We start from the raw sequence: 16,390 nt of genomic DNA on the forward strand, positions 1-16,390 counted from the left end.
TTTAAACAATGGTATACATTGGAAAGCATTTTACAACAATTCATTTCATGTCAGGAAAATATGACATATATATATATACACAGTATATATATGCATCTGTATGCCAGACCACTATGAGTGTGCTACTAGGAGTACCATATGCAATGAAGCTTTTCTCCCCTTTGTTTTTTTTGTCTCTCTATAGTCTGCAAAGTCTAACAACCTAATAAAATGCTGCAGGTCTTCATATCCCTTGTGCTTTTTATAAATTTTTAATTTTGAAAAATGTTAGGTAGGCGTAATGCAGCAAAAGTGAAGTTAGGCCTCATTTCCACACACGCATGCTCCCACACACGCACCTACATCAGTGCACATTTTATCAAGCTCTCGGTCTTTTTGACCTTTGTGCATACGCTAATAGAGGTATTCACTGACGGTGCTGCATGTAGCCTTTATGAATAAAGTATAAGAATGTGAGCAGCATCTAGATATTGGATCACTGGTGAGGTCACTTGACTTAAGCTTTGCCATAACTGTGTGTTGCTCTTCTTGTACTTTCGATATACTGCAATGAAATGGGTCAACTTCTTCCACGTAAGAGCAAAACAATGTTAGTCGCAAAATTGCTGCGGGGTGAAAACCAAGATGTCAAGTCAAACATCAAACAGTAACAGCCAAAAATGAGCAAATAGGTTCCAAAATCCGCTGGTGCTATTCTAAGGTGGTTTATGAATGCAAGGGGTTGTTGAGCATGTCTCACTGCTTGATCACCAGTCCAATGTGATTACTCATAGTTTCTGGAAATAAAGCGACAGAAATGCTTATCATCTCGAGACTAGAGAAAGACTTCAGGGCACTTCAAAAGATGGCTATCTATAGGGAATAGAAGGATTCGGAACACTCTGTTGTCTTCAGCAAAGATGTGTTGGCACGACAGGCTGGATGATGGCATTTGTTGTTTTGGACGAAAGTCTCTGATGTAGACAACACAACTGTTTATTTTCCTTTGCTCTTTGTTCACAAATCCATCTTCTGAAAGAACATGGATAGGAAGACTCTTTACATCAATCAAACCCATGGGGCCATTTGAGCAGGATTAAGGCTTGAAATATAAGATCTCATCTCGCTCTATGTCAAAAAATAAAAAGAACAACTCAGACTGCCCACCGTCAATCTTTTTTCACTGTTACAGAAAAAACAAACAAACAAAAAAACACTTGTCTATGAACCCTGCCGATCTGTGATAAGCTTCACACTGAGGCTTCAAAGTCAAGTGCTGGTTCTAAGGCAGCACAGGTTAGTGATTTGAGGTCAGTAACATTTCAAATCTGAGTCTTGATAAATTCGAATGGAGATGCTGTTTGCCACCGGGAACCAGCTAGAGGGGGCCCTGCTGGCAGTCTGTTAAATGATGCATCAACAGTAGGTGCTGCTGACTGTACACACACACACACACACACACACACACACACACACACACACACACACACACACACACACACACACACACACACACACACACACACACACACACACACACACACACACACACAGGCGTGCACTGAACATGAACGCAACACATACATTTGGGTTTGTGTGCAATGCAAACATTTGAATTCACACTATGAGGAACACTTATAAAAGCAAGCACAAGGGCATTTATAAAGCCACACAAAGGCCTCAAACATACGCACAGCTCATACATTCACAGAGTGAATAAACCAACCTTGACAGACTGGTGGGGGTCCATCCATCTGTAGCCTCTCTCCAAGACGACAGGTCAGAATCTCACTGCCCACCAAGGTGAAGCCGGGCAGACACGAGTACCGAATAATATCCCCTGTGAAGTAATTTACACCCACAGTCATGCACACACATACGCACACACGCACACACGCACAAATATACATGAGCCATGAGTCCACATTAAAAACATATCCATCCATCCATTCATACGCCCACCCAATCACCCCGACACACACACATCCATAGAGCTTTGTTAGTAAAAGCTTCCTACGTGCAAGCAGTTGAAACAGTAATCATCAACACATTTTCTAATGAAGATTGACATCCTCGAGCTGGAGTACTGAAAGCACTTCATTACATTACAGAGCCGCAACCTTACATGCAAACACACACGCTTCCACACACACACAGACTAACAGATGTACACATTTGAAAAATTATACTCAATTTCAAAGACAGAGTAAGGCAGCCACTAGCCACAAGTTCCACTTCATTTTACTAATCACTTCTGAACAGTAAAAATACAAACAGCATATGCAGAGAGTTAATTAGCCCTGCCCTCCAACTAATATTTCATTACAAGGAGCACAAATACAGAGAAAACATTCAAAAGGCAAAAAGGAAACACAAGAATGAAAGGTAAAGGGCAAGAGACAAAGAATCAGGTGGAGTGGGATGAAAAACTTGTTTGAAAAAGAAGAAAATATATATATGTTCAAATAAAAATGCTCTACAAAGACATTTTAAAATATGAAATGGACAAATTGATTTAGACATTCACAAAAAAAGAAAAGAAAGTGAAGGCGATACAATAAAGATATAGACATACAAACAATGGTTGCACTAAACAAGCAATGGATTCAACCAGCTAATTAATTAATGACCACAAATATTTGATATGTCTGCTCCTGTTTTTCCCCTCTGTCCAGGGCTGTCCAAGCAAATTACCTCACGTCTGGTGCAAATTTATTTTATTACGTATTGTCACTGGGCAGTAAACAAGCAAAATAAAATAAGACAAACCTATTTCAAACTCGTCATCATCAGTTAAGATGGTGGCGTTGGCGACCGGAAGGGGTGGCTGACAGGTTCTCAGCTGGTACGCTGTTGAAGAGAGGACAAACACTGAAATCTGCAACTGAACACTGAAGTAAGAAATAGAGAAGAACAGTGTGTGTGTGTGTGTGTGTGTGTGTGTGTGTGTGTGTGTGTGTGTGTGTGTGTGTGTGTGTGTGTGTGTGTGTGTGTTTATTTTCTATTCAACTGCAGCACTTTCTTTACTCTCTCATCATACTGAAACTTGATTAGATCATAAATTGCCACCTATCACTGTTCATGATCATCAAAAACGAATCACTAATTTAGCTGAGATGGGGGATATTTTATTATTAATCAACTTCTTTTCGAGGGGGCGTTTTAATAGTGCAGCTGAAAAATAGGCATAAGAAGGCATTCATCATTTATCATTACACAGAACGGGAAGCAATACCATGTAGCAAAATGAGAAAGGCCACATAATGACTCATAAAAAAAAAGACGGGAAAATTAAAGGCCTCAAAGTAGAAACACAGGGACGATCTCTTTCTGTTCTTTTGTGATCTTAATTACTACAGCAGAGTCCCTGCAATGAGGAGAACTGAACATCAAATGGATAAGGGTCATTACAGCAGCATGGAACAAGGTCTTTACTTAGCTGGTATCAAAGGGGAGGTTACCATAATAATGCAGCACAAAGAAGCCGCTGGTGCTGAAGTCACTGTGGAACTTGATGAGGATCTGATTGGCGGTGGTGGACACGCCTTCCTGCACAGAGTTGCCGCTGAACTGACCGATTTGAGGTGAGGCCTGGTCGGGTCCATCCCTGATAACACAGAGAGCAAGGCAGAGAGAGCAGGACATGTGAGGGGGGGATGGAGAAAGGGAGATTGAAAGAGTAAAAGGCGGAGGATGACAGAGAGAGAGAAAGAGAGCAAATGATTTATGAATAAACACCAGTAATAAGTTGCTTGGATCAAAGAGCAGGTCTAGTTATCCCCGAGCAGTCTTGTGAACCTAACAGTCATTCTGATGATCTGAGGAAAAGTTTCACATTAATCAGCAGTGTCAAAGTGGAGGCTGAGTATATGTTAATTTACAAGGCAGAGTAGTGCTGAAACTTTTGCCCCCTCCAGCTATGATACGTACAGTGGCAAGAAAAAGTGAACCCTTTAATTATCTGCATTTATGTGTAAATTTGTCTCAAAATATGGCCTGATCTTCACATAACTTTTGTCTCCACAGTCTAGGTTGGAAAAGGTCTTTTAACACCCAGCTAATGGCATGAACAAAAGCTAACTGGAGATGGGAATTAGTGAACCTGAAGTCGAGTCAATGGAGCAAGACTGGGGATGTGGGTTAGAGCTACATTGACTTCAGAAAAAATAATTTGCTATTCACAAGAAGCATCTGCTGAACTGAACCATGCCTGGCAAAAAAGCTCTCTGGAGACACAGGATCAAGAATTGTTGATTTGCATGGAGCTGAAAGTGTTGCAAAGTCATCTGAAAAAAAGTTCAGATATTGATCAGTCCACAGTCGGACAAACTGTCTATAAATGGAGACGAGTTAGATTGTGGCTTCTCTCCCTGTAGAAGTGGGCATCCAGCTAAGATGAAAGGCACAAAACAAAATGATCAATATGATAAAAATGAAGCCCAGAGTAACAGCCAGCAACTTAAAAGAATCACTGGAGCTGGTTTACATCTCTGTTTATGAGGTTACCGTACTGTATACAAGTCATGCTGCATGGCTGCATGAGCATGGTGTCCACGGTTACGGTTACTTAAGAGGCTCCAGATCCCCCCTGAAAAACAAAATGATTTAGGGCTTTAATGCCTCTGCAGCTGGACAACATGGAAGAGAAAATAAATTCTTACAGAATGTCAAGATGGCAGTCCACCTGCTGAAGTATAATATTAGCTGGGCAATGCAGCAAGACATTGACCCTAAATATCAAAGTAACTTTAATGAAGACCGACTTCAAACAAACAAAATCCACTTGCTGGCATGGCCCACTCACAGCCCAGACCCTTAACCCAACAGACATGCTGTGAATTGACCTGAAGAGAGCTGAAGCAGTGCTGTAAATCTGAAAGAATTCCTCCAAGGAAAATCCAAGGGTTCTCTCACTTTTTCCAGCACTGTGAATGGGTAACGAGTCATATTAGTATTGTTTGTAAAACATCATTCCAATGTTGTTTTTTGGGGGACTTTTTTGCAACTGCACTGATGGGGAATTATGTTTGGTGAAATATATGAATACATAAATGATGCAATAATGTGAAAAATCCACAAAAGCTTTTTAGTGATGTAACGTTCTGTACATGCATACACAACGAGGGTGTGTGGTTATCACTAAGGATAAGGGGAAAAGGATACCCTGAAAGGATGAAAGCATTTTGTTACAGTACATACTGTACAGAAAATGTATGGATTCTTATCTCAAAATCCTCATGCACATGACTGAATACCATGAAGCATGAGGAAGTGTAGCCCTGGGAATCAAATTTTAATTGACCTTTTTGATTTTCACCCTTAATGGAGAGCAGGGAGAGTAAGCTGTTATCTGTGAAGGGTAGAAATGTCCATGGGAGCGGAAACCCACATCTACATTACTGTCAATATACTGTAGCAAATGTCAGTTTGTTGTATCTTCAGTTTAATGGCACATCTACACTCAACGTGAGTAGGTCAAAACCTAGTGTGGATAGCTGGACCATGCTGTAGGCTATTTGCACTCTTCCCAGTGTCAGTGTCAGCCCCTCAACTATGGAATATTATATCATTCAAAAAGGTGTATTTGAAAACATTATGTGTAACCGTAGTTTTGTAAACTTGTACATTTATGTTTGTATCCGTAACCATAATTTTGCAAATTTGTGCATTGAAGTTTGTATCTGTAGGCTTTGTTTTGTAGACTTGTACATTTTTGTCTTCTCCTGGTAATGTTTTGAACACGGGGTGTCGCAAAAGAAACTGGTTACTCGCAAGGGAGAGAGGGCGGTGTCCTCTGTATTGCTACTTAGCGAATCAATACTAAAGACACCGATTGGTCAGAAGCTCTCTCTCCCTTGTGAGTAGCCAGTTTCTTTTGCGACACCCCCGTGTACAAAACATTACCACGTAGTAAACCTGTCAAAAGTCTGTGAGCTCACGTGCGCGCATGCTCGTAAGTATTTTTGCCACACAGCTTGTGAAAGTGAGTTTGCAAGCCTGAACCTGAATGTACAGACTTGCAAAATGGAGTTTGTCGGCAGAAGACAAAAATGTACAAGTCTACAAAACAAAGCTGTCAGATACAAACTTCAATGCACAAAGTTGCAAAATTACAGTTACGGATACAAACATAAATGTACACATTTGCACGGATACAAACAAGTACACCTTTTTGAATGATATAATATTCCATACTTATCTATCTGCCTCACTCCTACACTCTGTGCTTATGTAGACAGGATTTTAACACAGCTGAATTTCCAATGAAGTTGTTCTCATTTACATGTTTTTTTTTGTTTCTGTTGTCAGACATCTTCTGAGCCATGTCCAAGCCGCTGCTCTGCACAACTAAAATTCTGATTTCATATCTGTGACACTGTGTGCGACAAGTACCAAACATTTAAGATAGCAGCTGGGCCGTGTCCTCTGTCTTATTCACATGTCAAATGATCAGTCTCTGAGAAAGCTATGAGCTAATTCACACCAGATGTCATGCAGTTAGGATAGTGAGACATTGGTTAATTGAGTCAGGCATTTAAAAAAAAGACCCAACTCCCAACACTTGGCTGGCCGATATGTGGTGTAACCTCATCAGTCAGTCAAAGACATTGGCATTAATACAGCTGGATCCCCTGTTACAGTCCATCCAAAATAAATTAAACTTGATCTCCATAAAATGTCATGGCACAATAAATAAGTGACAAAGATGTAACAATGGTAATATGTTTCGAGTGATGGGAGCAAGTCTACCCAACTCCTTCAGGCACCTTTCAATTACAAAACAGATACAAAGGCAAGAGGTGAAGACATTAACAGTAGCTGAAGTAGTTGCTGGCATGTTGCCTTCAGTGGATGAGAATCACTCTGAGATGCTGAGCGCCCTGAGTGTTGTCAGGCCTGTCATGTTTGACACATCACTTGGACAGCAAATACCACTGGCAGTTGTGGCTGTGGCCCCGAGTAAAATACTTATAGTATCTATGGGCCTTGCTTCTGAATGAGGGTAAGTGTGAAAGTGACAAGTGGCATAGTACTAAAATGTCATGTTGAAAATGAAGCTAACCCTGAAGGTGAGGTTCTCGATTTTTGGACACAAAAAGCTAAAATGGGCCGCCCGTGCAGGTTGGGGTCATGGAGTGAGGAGCCAGATATTTGGGAGGAACTTGGAACAGACCCTCTGCTTCACTGCTCCTCCTGAAAACAGACAGTGGAGGTAGCGCCAACATTTAATTAGGATGTCTCTGGGGCAGCTCCCCTTGGAGGACATCTGACTGGGAGGAGACACTGGGACCCGACCCAGAGCACATTTACATATTTCAGACAGACTGCGCGGACCTCAAAGGAAGAGATTAAAAATGGAGTGACAGGAGTTTTTCTCCCACCAATTCTACTGATTTACATGGTTTTTAAATCTGTGTTGTTATGTGGTACCTTGGTTGGTCAGATTTCATACTGTACACATATTTATTAATTTTTCATCATACTATATATGTCACTATTTTAAAATAAAACCATGAACATTTCATTCACACTACATACCCTAAAATGGATGGATAGATGGATGCCTTTGGGGTAATAAGAGAATCTGTCATGAGTGGTGAAGCCATTTATGAAGTATGCAGTAGTTGCTAACAGCAAAACAATCCATCTAAATCTGGAATAACTAAAACTAAACTAAAACTAAAAAACTAAAATAAGTTGGATAAGTTGGATGGTGTGTTGCATGTGGGCATATCTCAAAAGTACTTTTCTTTTATGTATAAATGCTATTTTAATACAAGAGAAAAGTTTTTTCATTACTGGCACTTTCAGCAAGCCTTCAGGCCTCTTCTCCAGAATGATGTACTCTAAATGGTTTTTGTATGTGTATGTACCTTTAATATCTTAGATACTTTAAAAAAAAAAAGGCTTATTGCAGTTTTCAGGCTGATCAGCAAAATGGGAGGTGGCAGTCAGGCAGGGAAATGAAATGTTGCTACCAGGGGATAGATTGTTTATGCGCTATTTCATTTGAAAACAGCAGTGCCAGTAGCTAGCTCCTTCTATACTACAGTATGTGGCGTACTATGAGTCGACCCAGATGCTGGAGGGCACTTCCCTCCTCCATCACCCATGAGGGCAGCGCCATGAGTGCCTGAGGCTTACTATACTATAGAGAGGCTACAGAAAGGCAGAGGTAGACAGAGACAGAGCTGCTGTACTGATAGTAAGCAGGTAGTATAATATACTGCTGTACCATTCTCTGTCAAGACACAGCTTCTTTTCTTTCTACATAACTAAAAAACATCTTCAATAACTCGCAGTTATTGTTTTCTTTCTGATACACATTTATGCATTTCTGTGCAACACTCACTGGGGGTCTGGAATCAAACATCTACCATCAGTTTGGTGAATAGTGGAACAAGGACACACAGTGACTCAGACTTCAGTTTCTTTTACTTCATCACGTACTGTTCCACCTTTTTTTTTTTTTTTTTTACCAAAGAGCTGTAAGGAAATGAGTTGTCAGGGGAAAAATGAATCCACAAATGTCCAGACAAAGGTCAACATACCTGGATGGTTCTTGGCTCATCTGATATGGGTGTCACATCAAAGCTGTGAGCAAAACTTGTCCAACTGGCCTATGGCCTTGGAATTTTGTCACCTGTTAAATCCATTGTGTGCAGCATGAGTTTGCTTTTGCAGCATGGTAGAACTTATCTGTATTGAATGGGTAACTTAACATTTTTCATTTTACAAAAGATATATATGAATGAAGTACGTGGCCAATGCCAGTCTCAGATTTGATTAGATTTAATGTGTCACAAACCTAAGAAACCAATTTCTGTCAACTTTAGGTTGTGCAAGTGAAACCTGAAACTTTGTCACTACAGACGTTGACAGTTTGCAGCTGGTGTAAGTAAGCAGCTACCAAGCAACATAAACAAATACAAGATGTTAACGAGGCTAACCGGTCTAATAAATCAGGTTTTGGTGCACAGTTTATTCACTCATCAAATCTTATGCAAGCTGTTTGCAATTCACAGTATATAGTACAAAATGTTGGAGACTGCAACAAGGATTTGGACATGTTTGTGGCTTACTGCTTAGTATTATTTGTAGAATATGCATCACTCATTTGTAAATCCTACAGACACCAATGCTAATTCAAAAGCGCAGCCTCCAAACAATTGACAATAGAGCGCTGTATGCAGCTGGGTCTGTTTGATGTGTGCCATAAGCTGATGAGTGATGAATGATGGATGTCATACTGAGACAGAAATGAGAACTTACCACACGGTTATGTAGTCGTAGATTGGCTCTGTATTTATAACAGAGAAATTGATGGAGATGCCATATCCAGGAGCCACTCTGACGGTCCACATGCAGTCCTGGAAGTGTGGATACTCGGCTGGGTGTCCAGGAGAGTAAATAGTGCCGTTCATGGATGTTATATTCCCACCACAGAGAGCTGGAGGGAGTGAACAATAACAGAGAGGTTAGATAAAAATAGAAAGCCAGTCTTTGATTTACCACAAGTTATAAAACTTGCTGTTATGGCTGTATCTACTCTTACTATTGATAAAAGAAACCATATCCTTAACCATAACCTGCATGTTATTGGCTTATCACTGATATAGAGGGGGTGGGGGTGCACCTGTTTGATAAAACTGCAGGCAACGGTTACTGGTTGCCATGGACCTGATGACATTGAGTGGTTCTGACACGAAAACTCCTCCCATCATACCCCATCAGAGGGAATGTGCTAAAATTTGACTTTGAACTAGGAGTCAAAGCCAAAGCACTGCCCTCGAGATCAAACTGAGCTGTAAACCCGACAGGGACAATATGGCGTCAGCAAAGCAAAACAAAACTACTTTTCTCTCACAGATGCCAAACTGGTCGGTACTGCTTCACTTAACTGATGAGAGGAAAGACATAATCTATCATACCTAGGAAACATCTGAGAGGTCTCCTTGAAATTTACAACAGTGACAGGCGTAATCAGCTTTGTAATAAAGACTTGCAAATGCTCCATATATCATTGTAATTGGCTGTATCAGTTTATAGTTCAGTAAAATGGTGCCACTGTATGTTGGTGGTAAAAGTGAGTCAGATGCTTTAATGTGCCAGAGTAAAGGACGTGACAACAAGCTGACTGAAATACATATATTCTTCTGTTTGAAATAACTTCAAAGACCTTGTTGTTAGTGGGTAATGATGATGGAAAAGCTTCTCAGAAAGTAGTATGCATGACTCTCTAATGGATTTGTTTGCGCAGATTTAGATAAATATAGTTCCCTCTTGAGTTTGGGTAAACAGTAACATAAAAACATCAAACTAAAGACATTTCATGAATGATAAATATAATTTTACTGTTTGTGTAGTCAGTTAATTTCTCTGCACAAAAGCAACCCAGGTGAGAGCCGCTTGTTACGATCGTAAAAAGATACAAGCCAGTCACCTTCGCAGCGAGGTATGGGGTGATTCCAGTTTCTGCTGACTCCATGCAGGCATGTGAGCGACGCCTCTCCAAGCAGAGTGTAACCAAGCAGGCACTCGAAGGAAATAGTCATCCCCACACTGTAGTCCTGACCGATCACGATGCCGTTTTGAAAAGGTCGTGGATCTGGACACCTCTGTAGCTCGTATGCTGTGGACAGAAGACCACTGTAACACTGGCGTACTGTAAAAATGATGATGATCTCACAGAACAAAAAGCCTGTCTTTCAGCTGCTCATCCTGCAACAATGGGAAAATCGGATGAGAAAGCCTATATCTGGTGAACACATTAGAACAATCAATGCAGATAATTTAACTTGCAGTGAACACTTAATTTCTAGTATACTCTATTTTATTTCACATTCCTTCCATCCCATGGTGGCTGAAGCTCTTTCTAAACCTTGATTAACATTTTTAAGATGCAAGCTTTTGCCAGTTTAGTACTATTTTTTATTTTCCAAGTTGGCTTCAACACATAAAATACCCAGGCATAGCACACTATTACTATTCAAGGATGTGTGCTATTGAATGTCCCAACAGAGGTCAGTATTGATTTCTTCATTCTTAAACTTTTTTTAATCTTTCAACCTCAGTGGAAGAATCTACCTTCTAGTACTAGCTGTATCTGCTCTAAAAAAAAAGACTGAAAGTCTTTTAAGTGCTCTATTAGCAAACTCTTCATTCGTCTTTTTTAGCTGCTGCTATGATAACACCAATCGTGCCTCCTCACCCTGGTAGACAATGTGGAAACCGGGTTTGTTCTGGGAGTAGTCGCTGTGAAAGAAGAGAGTGGTCTCATGTGTGGTGCTAAAGAGGGAGTTGGGGACCACGGGGCCACTGAACCGATCAATCACTGTTCCTGTCTCCAGACTCCCGCTGCGCACCTCCAGATAGTCATGAACAGGCTCTGTTGAGAAGTTCAGAAACTGCAGATGGATCCCTAAAAAGCAGACACAAAGGGATGATGTAGAACATTTCAAGAATATATGAATAAAGTCAGTGAGTGAATGTGTAAGTTCCTTTCAAGTACAGTACAAGGAGGTTACAAATTGAGTGTTAAGAGTGGCAGGTCTAATACAATGAGGAGAGGAGAGGAGAGGAGAGGAGAGGAGAGGAGAGGAGAGGAGAGGAGAGGAGAGGAGGGGAGAGGAGAGGAGGGGAGAGGAGAGGAGAGGAGGGGAGAGGAGAGGAGATGAGAGGAAGGGAAGGGAAAGGAGAGGGAATAACTAGTAGAAGAAGAAAAAGAGAGCGGATAAAAAATATAGGGAAAGACAGAGGAAGGATGACAGACCGAAGCCAATAGGGAGCTCAACTCTCCAGCTGCAGTCCAGGCTGCTCTGGTAATTCCCAGGGAAACCGGGGCTGAGGATGACGCCGCTGAAGTCTGTCATAGACCCGCCACACTGAGCTGAGGGAGACCAACCAAGGAGAAAGAACATGTCACTTCTCCACAGAACAGCTCAATAGGGAACCAAAGAAAAACAATGACTAAGAGAGAGACTATACAAAGAGGGTAAAGAGCACCGTGCATGTGCGTGAAAATTACAGGACATGCGTCATTGTTGGGTATGTGTGCAAGAAAGAGAAATAATACTGGTGCTATTTACAGTATGTGTGCATTTACCTCAAGTGCTCATAAGCATGTGTATGTTTTTGAGTGTACATCCAGACTGTATGAGAGGCGATAGAGAAAATGGAGGTGTGGGATGCTTCAGATTGGATGGGTTGGAGTGTGCCTTATGTTTTTGAGCATGTCTGTGAATTGTGCTCGTACATCTCTGCTTGACTGTGTGGATTATGCTCCATAAGGGCATTTGTGAAAAACATAACAGACTGAGGCACATTCCTTGTTTGGTGGTGCTTTAAATTAAAATAAATGAGGGAGTCAATATTCAGTACAGCACCGCAGTAGTGCTCAGCGGTGGCAGTGATTACTTCACCCCCCCGCGCAACACGCCACCCCTCCTCTTTGACTGTGTGTTAGAGAACACTTCAGCTTGCTGTGAAGGTTACGCTCATCCCCTCCCCTCCTGTGGCACATCCCCTAGTCTTACATAAACACCCAGGTGTAATACAATTACAGTCACCAGAGACATCGATGTAAACGCATAGCTGAATTATTCCTCTTTTTCCCATCCCAGTCCAGACAGACCGATTTATGTGGCGAATGGTTTGAGACGCGAAAGAAATTGCCGCTGTTTCTTTGGGCACTACGACACAAGAACAGAATGGGGGAGAATAAAAAAATAAATAAAAAAACTATCTTGGGATTTAATTGTTCTCCTGGTGGGGGGAAACCTGCTTGACCTGTTTGTGAATATGTATGAAATGAAAGCGAAGAGGAGAGGAGAAGCACTTATGAGAATGTTATGCTGTTTTGCAGGGGCATGCAACCACTTTGATGTGAGTTTATCGGCAACAAAGTGAATACAGATCCCGGGGTGTTGGGATCAGCATATGCACTGCAGACGAGCGAGGAGCTGAGCTAACGAGCGAGCACACACATTCAAGAACAGGCCTGTCAACAGTAAAGCTGGGATTTATGTCTGCAGTGAACTGTGAAAACCACAGGGACAGAACATTTACATGAAGAGCAAAGTGAGTGTGTGTGGTTGCATGTAAAAGTGTCTATTTTCGCCTGTGTGTTTATATGAACCGTAAGGTTGCGCTGGCACCAGTGCGTGTGTGGGTTTGTGTTCAAGTGTAATTGAGGGCAACAGAGGAGCGAGGTGTCAAAACAGAAAGTGAAGCACTTCCTTAGTAATCTCTGGAATCTATCATTGTGGCAATCAACTTCAGAAGAGGTGTCAGGGGAGGCTAGAGGCCCTCATCGGGGTATCAAAAATCAAACAACACACTGTGGTGGTGCAACGGGGTAAAGAGAAAATTCATAATCCCCTCACACCAAGCCCCCCACTTCCACCATTCACCCCCTTCTGAAATCCTACAATGAAATTGTTGCTTTCCCTAATACAATAACAAGTCCTCTGTGAAGCCATTGATCTATTGTGTGGCTGAGTTAAAGTATTATCATGGGGGAAATATGAAAAAGAGAAGAAAGGATGAGCAAGGAAAAAGTCAATGAGAAAAGGTGAGCGGCAAAAAAAAACAATAGAAAGAGAATTGGTCTCTGTTTAGTGCGCCAAATGCGCTTTTGTTGTTCACAATATCACCTCACTGAAATCCTGTATTCTGCCAATGTCACACAGTAGAAAATAATACATTACCTAAACACAAAGGTACGGGGTAATTCCATCTTCTGACGGGACCAGGCATGCAGGTAATATATGCATTACCCTGTTGAGGAAAACAAACAAAAACAACACATTCACCGAAATATCTTGCAATGAAAAGAAGAAAAGAAAATGAACATCAAGAGACAAACTGAATTGCAGCACATTTTACTGTCTGTCCTGTGCTTCTCTGGAATTTGTTTAGGGTCAGATTTTTGTATTTTCCAAAATCCTCTACTCAAGGTCTTGTGTGTTAATATTTAATGGTATCAAAAGTAGGTGAGAGACCTCTCACTGCTAACTGGGCAGCAAGAGTATTACCTGGAGTCTGACAACAGAGAGATGTGCTATAGCTTAAGAGAACAAGAAAAGACAAACATCCTAAAATTGGTGGATGTTTTAGGTTAATCCTCTGTAAAACATTCATAGCACGATTAAGCACTGAAGTGTCAGTGCAAGCCTACAAGTTGTGTGCGGCCAAGGAGCTTGTAAAGCACAAATACATGTGCATAGTCTAGCCGAGAATTACACCAACGCCAAAACTGGAAACAGACATCTACAGGAGATGGTTATGTACGTATGTATGTATGTATGTACACTTGTACCAACTACACACACACAGAATATACCTGAGTTAAAAAGATTCATACTATTGTTCCCACAATGGCCTGGAGTCTATTTCTGTACACAGACACTCAGCCTGAAGATGTGTGTATGGGGTTGCTGGTTGGTCCACAGAGAATGAGAAAAGAAGTGAATGCACAGACCCGGGAAGAAGAATTGGTGTGTGGGATTAGTGAGGCGACTGTTAACACAATCCATTGCCCATGGCCTTGCTCAAAACGCCACCTCTACAGTATCTACTCTGGGAGGATTGGAAGAAGTTAAAGCTGCTTTTTAAGAGCACACACACACTCATACTAACATCCAAGCAGACAAGTGCGCAAGCAAAGTATACACACACACTCAGACAAATGCACAAGATACACAGACAGTTACCTGGCTTTCTTGCACATACGGCACTCATAAACACAGATGTCATGGAGAAAGTATTTTGTGACGCTGCCTTTACGATATTCCCTTGAAACTGTCACTCCGGACACACAGATATGATTCACTTATACATATAACAGAGCTAACAGAGCTGCCAGACTTATATGCTCTACTATAACTGAATGCTTTCTCCTACCTGTAGAGAGAAGCCTTGATCACACAGGAAGGAGATCATGTCACCCACAGTGTAGCGGTCACCCACTTTCTGGCCATTACTGGGAGGCTGCGGCTCTGGGCACGAATCCAAACCTATTGCTTAGGACAGAGTCACAACACACAAGTGTGGACAGCGATCATTCTTCTGCACAATATGGACACAACCAAAACCTGCAACTTCTTCAAGCGCGTGATAGTGTTGCATTGTTGAACATCCATTGCATATGTAATGTTATCATTTACATTTAATAACCCAATACCTACAGAGAGGAGGGAATAATTAAATTAAAACCAAATGTTTTAACATGTAATTACACAGTGCCTCATTTTAATATGCTTGTAATTGCATAATAATTGAGTCCCACCCCTCCCCCCTCCATCATCACATTTAGAAACTGGGACAAGCCACAAGGCTATTCTACTGGTGGCTGTAATCACAAAATCCTGCCGACTGTGATCTGAAGCAATCACAGTGAAATTACAAAGCAATCCCTTAAGAATTGTTTGACAGAAGCACTGAGCTCCATTGGAACTTAGTGATTACATCGCCACTTGCCAGGTACTGAGAAGCATGATATTGTGTGTTTTTCTAGCATAAAAGCAATTGTTCAAGCTTCGGGATATATTAATGTTGGGTATTTGAGGTAAATTTAAACTGCATTCACTTTCACAGAAAAAAAAGAAAAAAAATGCAAAAAAAGTTTGAGTTTTTTTGTCCTTAAAGTGACTGAACTGAATACACAAAAAAAATCTTATTTTGCAGGCAGGAAGGAACCCATCTCACAGTTCCGTTATTTAAGCTTTGAATGTGTTGCTGAAAAGCTCCAGCATTAACACGGGATAAAACAAATGCAGAAACCCTGAGAAACACGTCACACACAAGTTTTTCTTTATGTTTTTTGAAACAATATTAATTATATGCCACCACTATAGGGTGAGAAGTAGTGGGGAGGAGGATATACAAACAGCAGCACAAGAAGACTAATGTATCGCCACCTATGTGTGGGCACATACTCACACAACTCCTCAAAAGAAAAAATACATACAAAATGTACAAACACTCACACACGAGCACACTCAGAGTGTTAGCAGGTCCAAACAAGCAGGTGGGCGGATGAATTTAAACACAGCAGAAATTGCCACACAAGGTACAGAAAAATTCACAGGCAGCCCGGGAGTGGCCACTCCACTCAGCATCCAGTGGAAGTTAGAGGGTATTTGAGTGGGAGTAGACAGTAATCTAAGAGATGCAAAGCAGGGAGCTGAGTAATATTCTCAACCACAGATACAGCAAATAAACAGGAGCTATTGTACAAGTGGGTTGGGTAAATTCTTTGTCATTTTAGGTTTAAATAATAAAAAAAAAAATCTGATAAATTCAAATGACTTTGAATTTTTTATGGATTTCAAGGAGCTCTGGTCATGCAGTTCATTAAGCAGTGTTTGCTGCTATAGTGTAAGGCTGCCATGAACTAAGTTTGATATCA

General features: G+C 41.2%; 1 protein-coding gene across 1 annotated transcript in view; it reads right to left on the reverse strand.

The window, feature by feature from the left end:
• Positions 1-16,390, reverse strand: part of LOC310999374 (CUB and sushi domain-containing protein 3-like) — a gene marked incomplete at both ends in the record, with an annotated part of 211,290 nt that overhangs the window by 59,435 nt on the left and 135,465 nt on the right. Inside the window, 9 exons of the mRNA XM_083989775.1 lie at positions 1,706-1,819; positions 2,749-2,829; positions 3,441-3,586; positions 9,253-9,430; positions 10,424-10,612; positions 11,192-11,401; positions 11,753-11,869; positions 13,689-13,758; positions 14,884-15,002. Coding sequence (XP_083845901.1) covers positions 1,706-1,819; positions 2,749-2,829; positions 3,441-3,586; positions 9,253-9,430; positions 10,424-10,612; positions 11,192-11,401; positions 11,753-11,869; positions 13,689-13,758; positions 14,884-15,002 — 1,224 coding nt within the window. The remainder of the gene's footprint in view (positions 1-1,705; positions 1,820-2,748; positions 2,830-3,440; positions 3,587-9,252; positions 9,431-10,423; positions 10,613-11,191; positions 11,402-11,752; positions 11,870-13,688; positions 13,759-14,883; positions 15,003-16,390) is intronic.

The sequence above is a fragment of the Trachurus trachurus genome (genome assembly GCF_905171665.1).
Source record: "Trachurus trachurus genome assembly, chromosome: 16".
Taxonomy (NCBI): domain Eukaryota; kingdom Metazoa; phylum Chordata; class Actinopteri; order Carangiformes; family Carangidae; genus Trachurus; species Trachurus trachurus.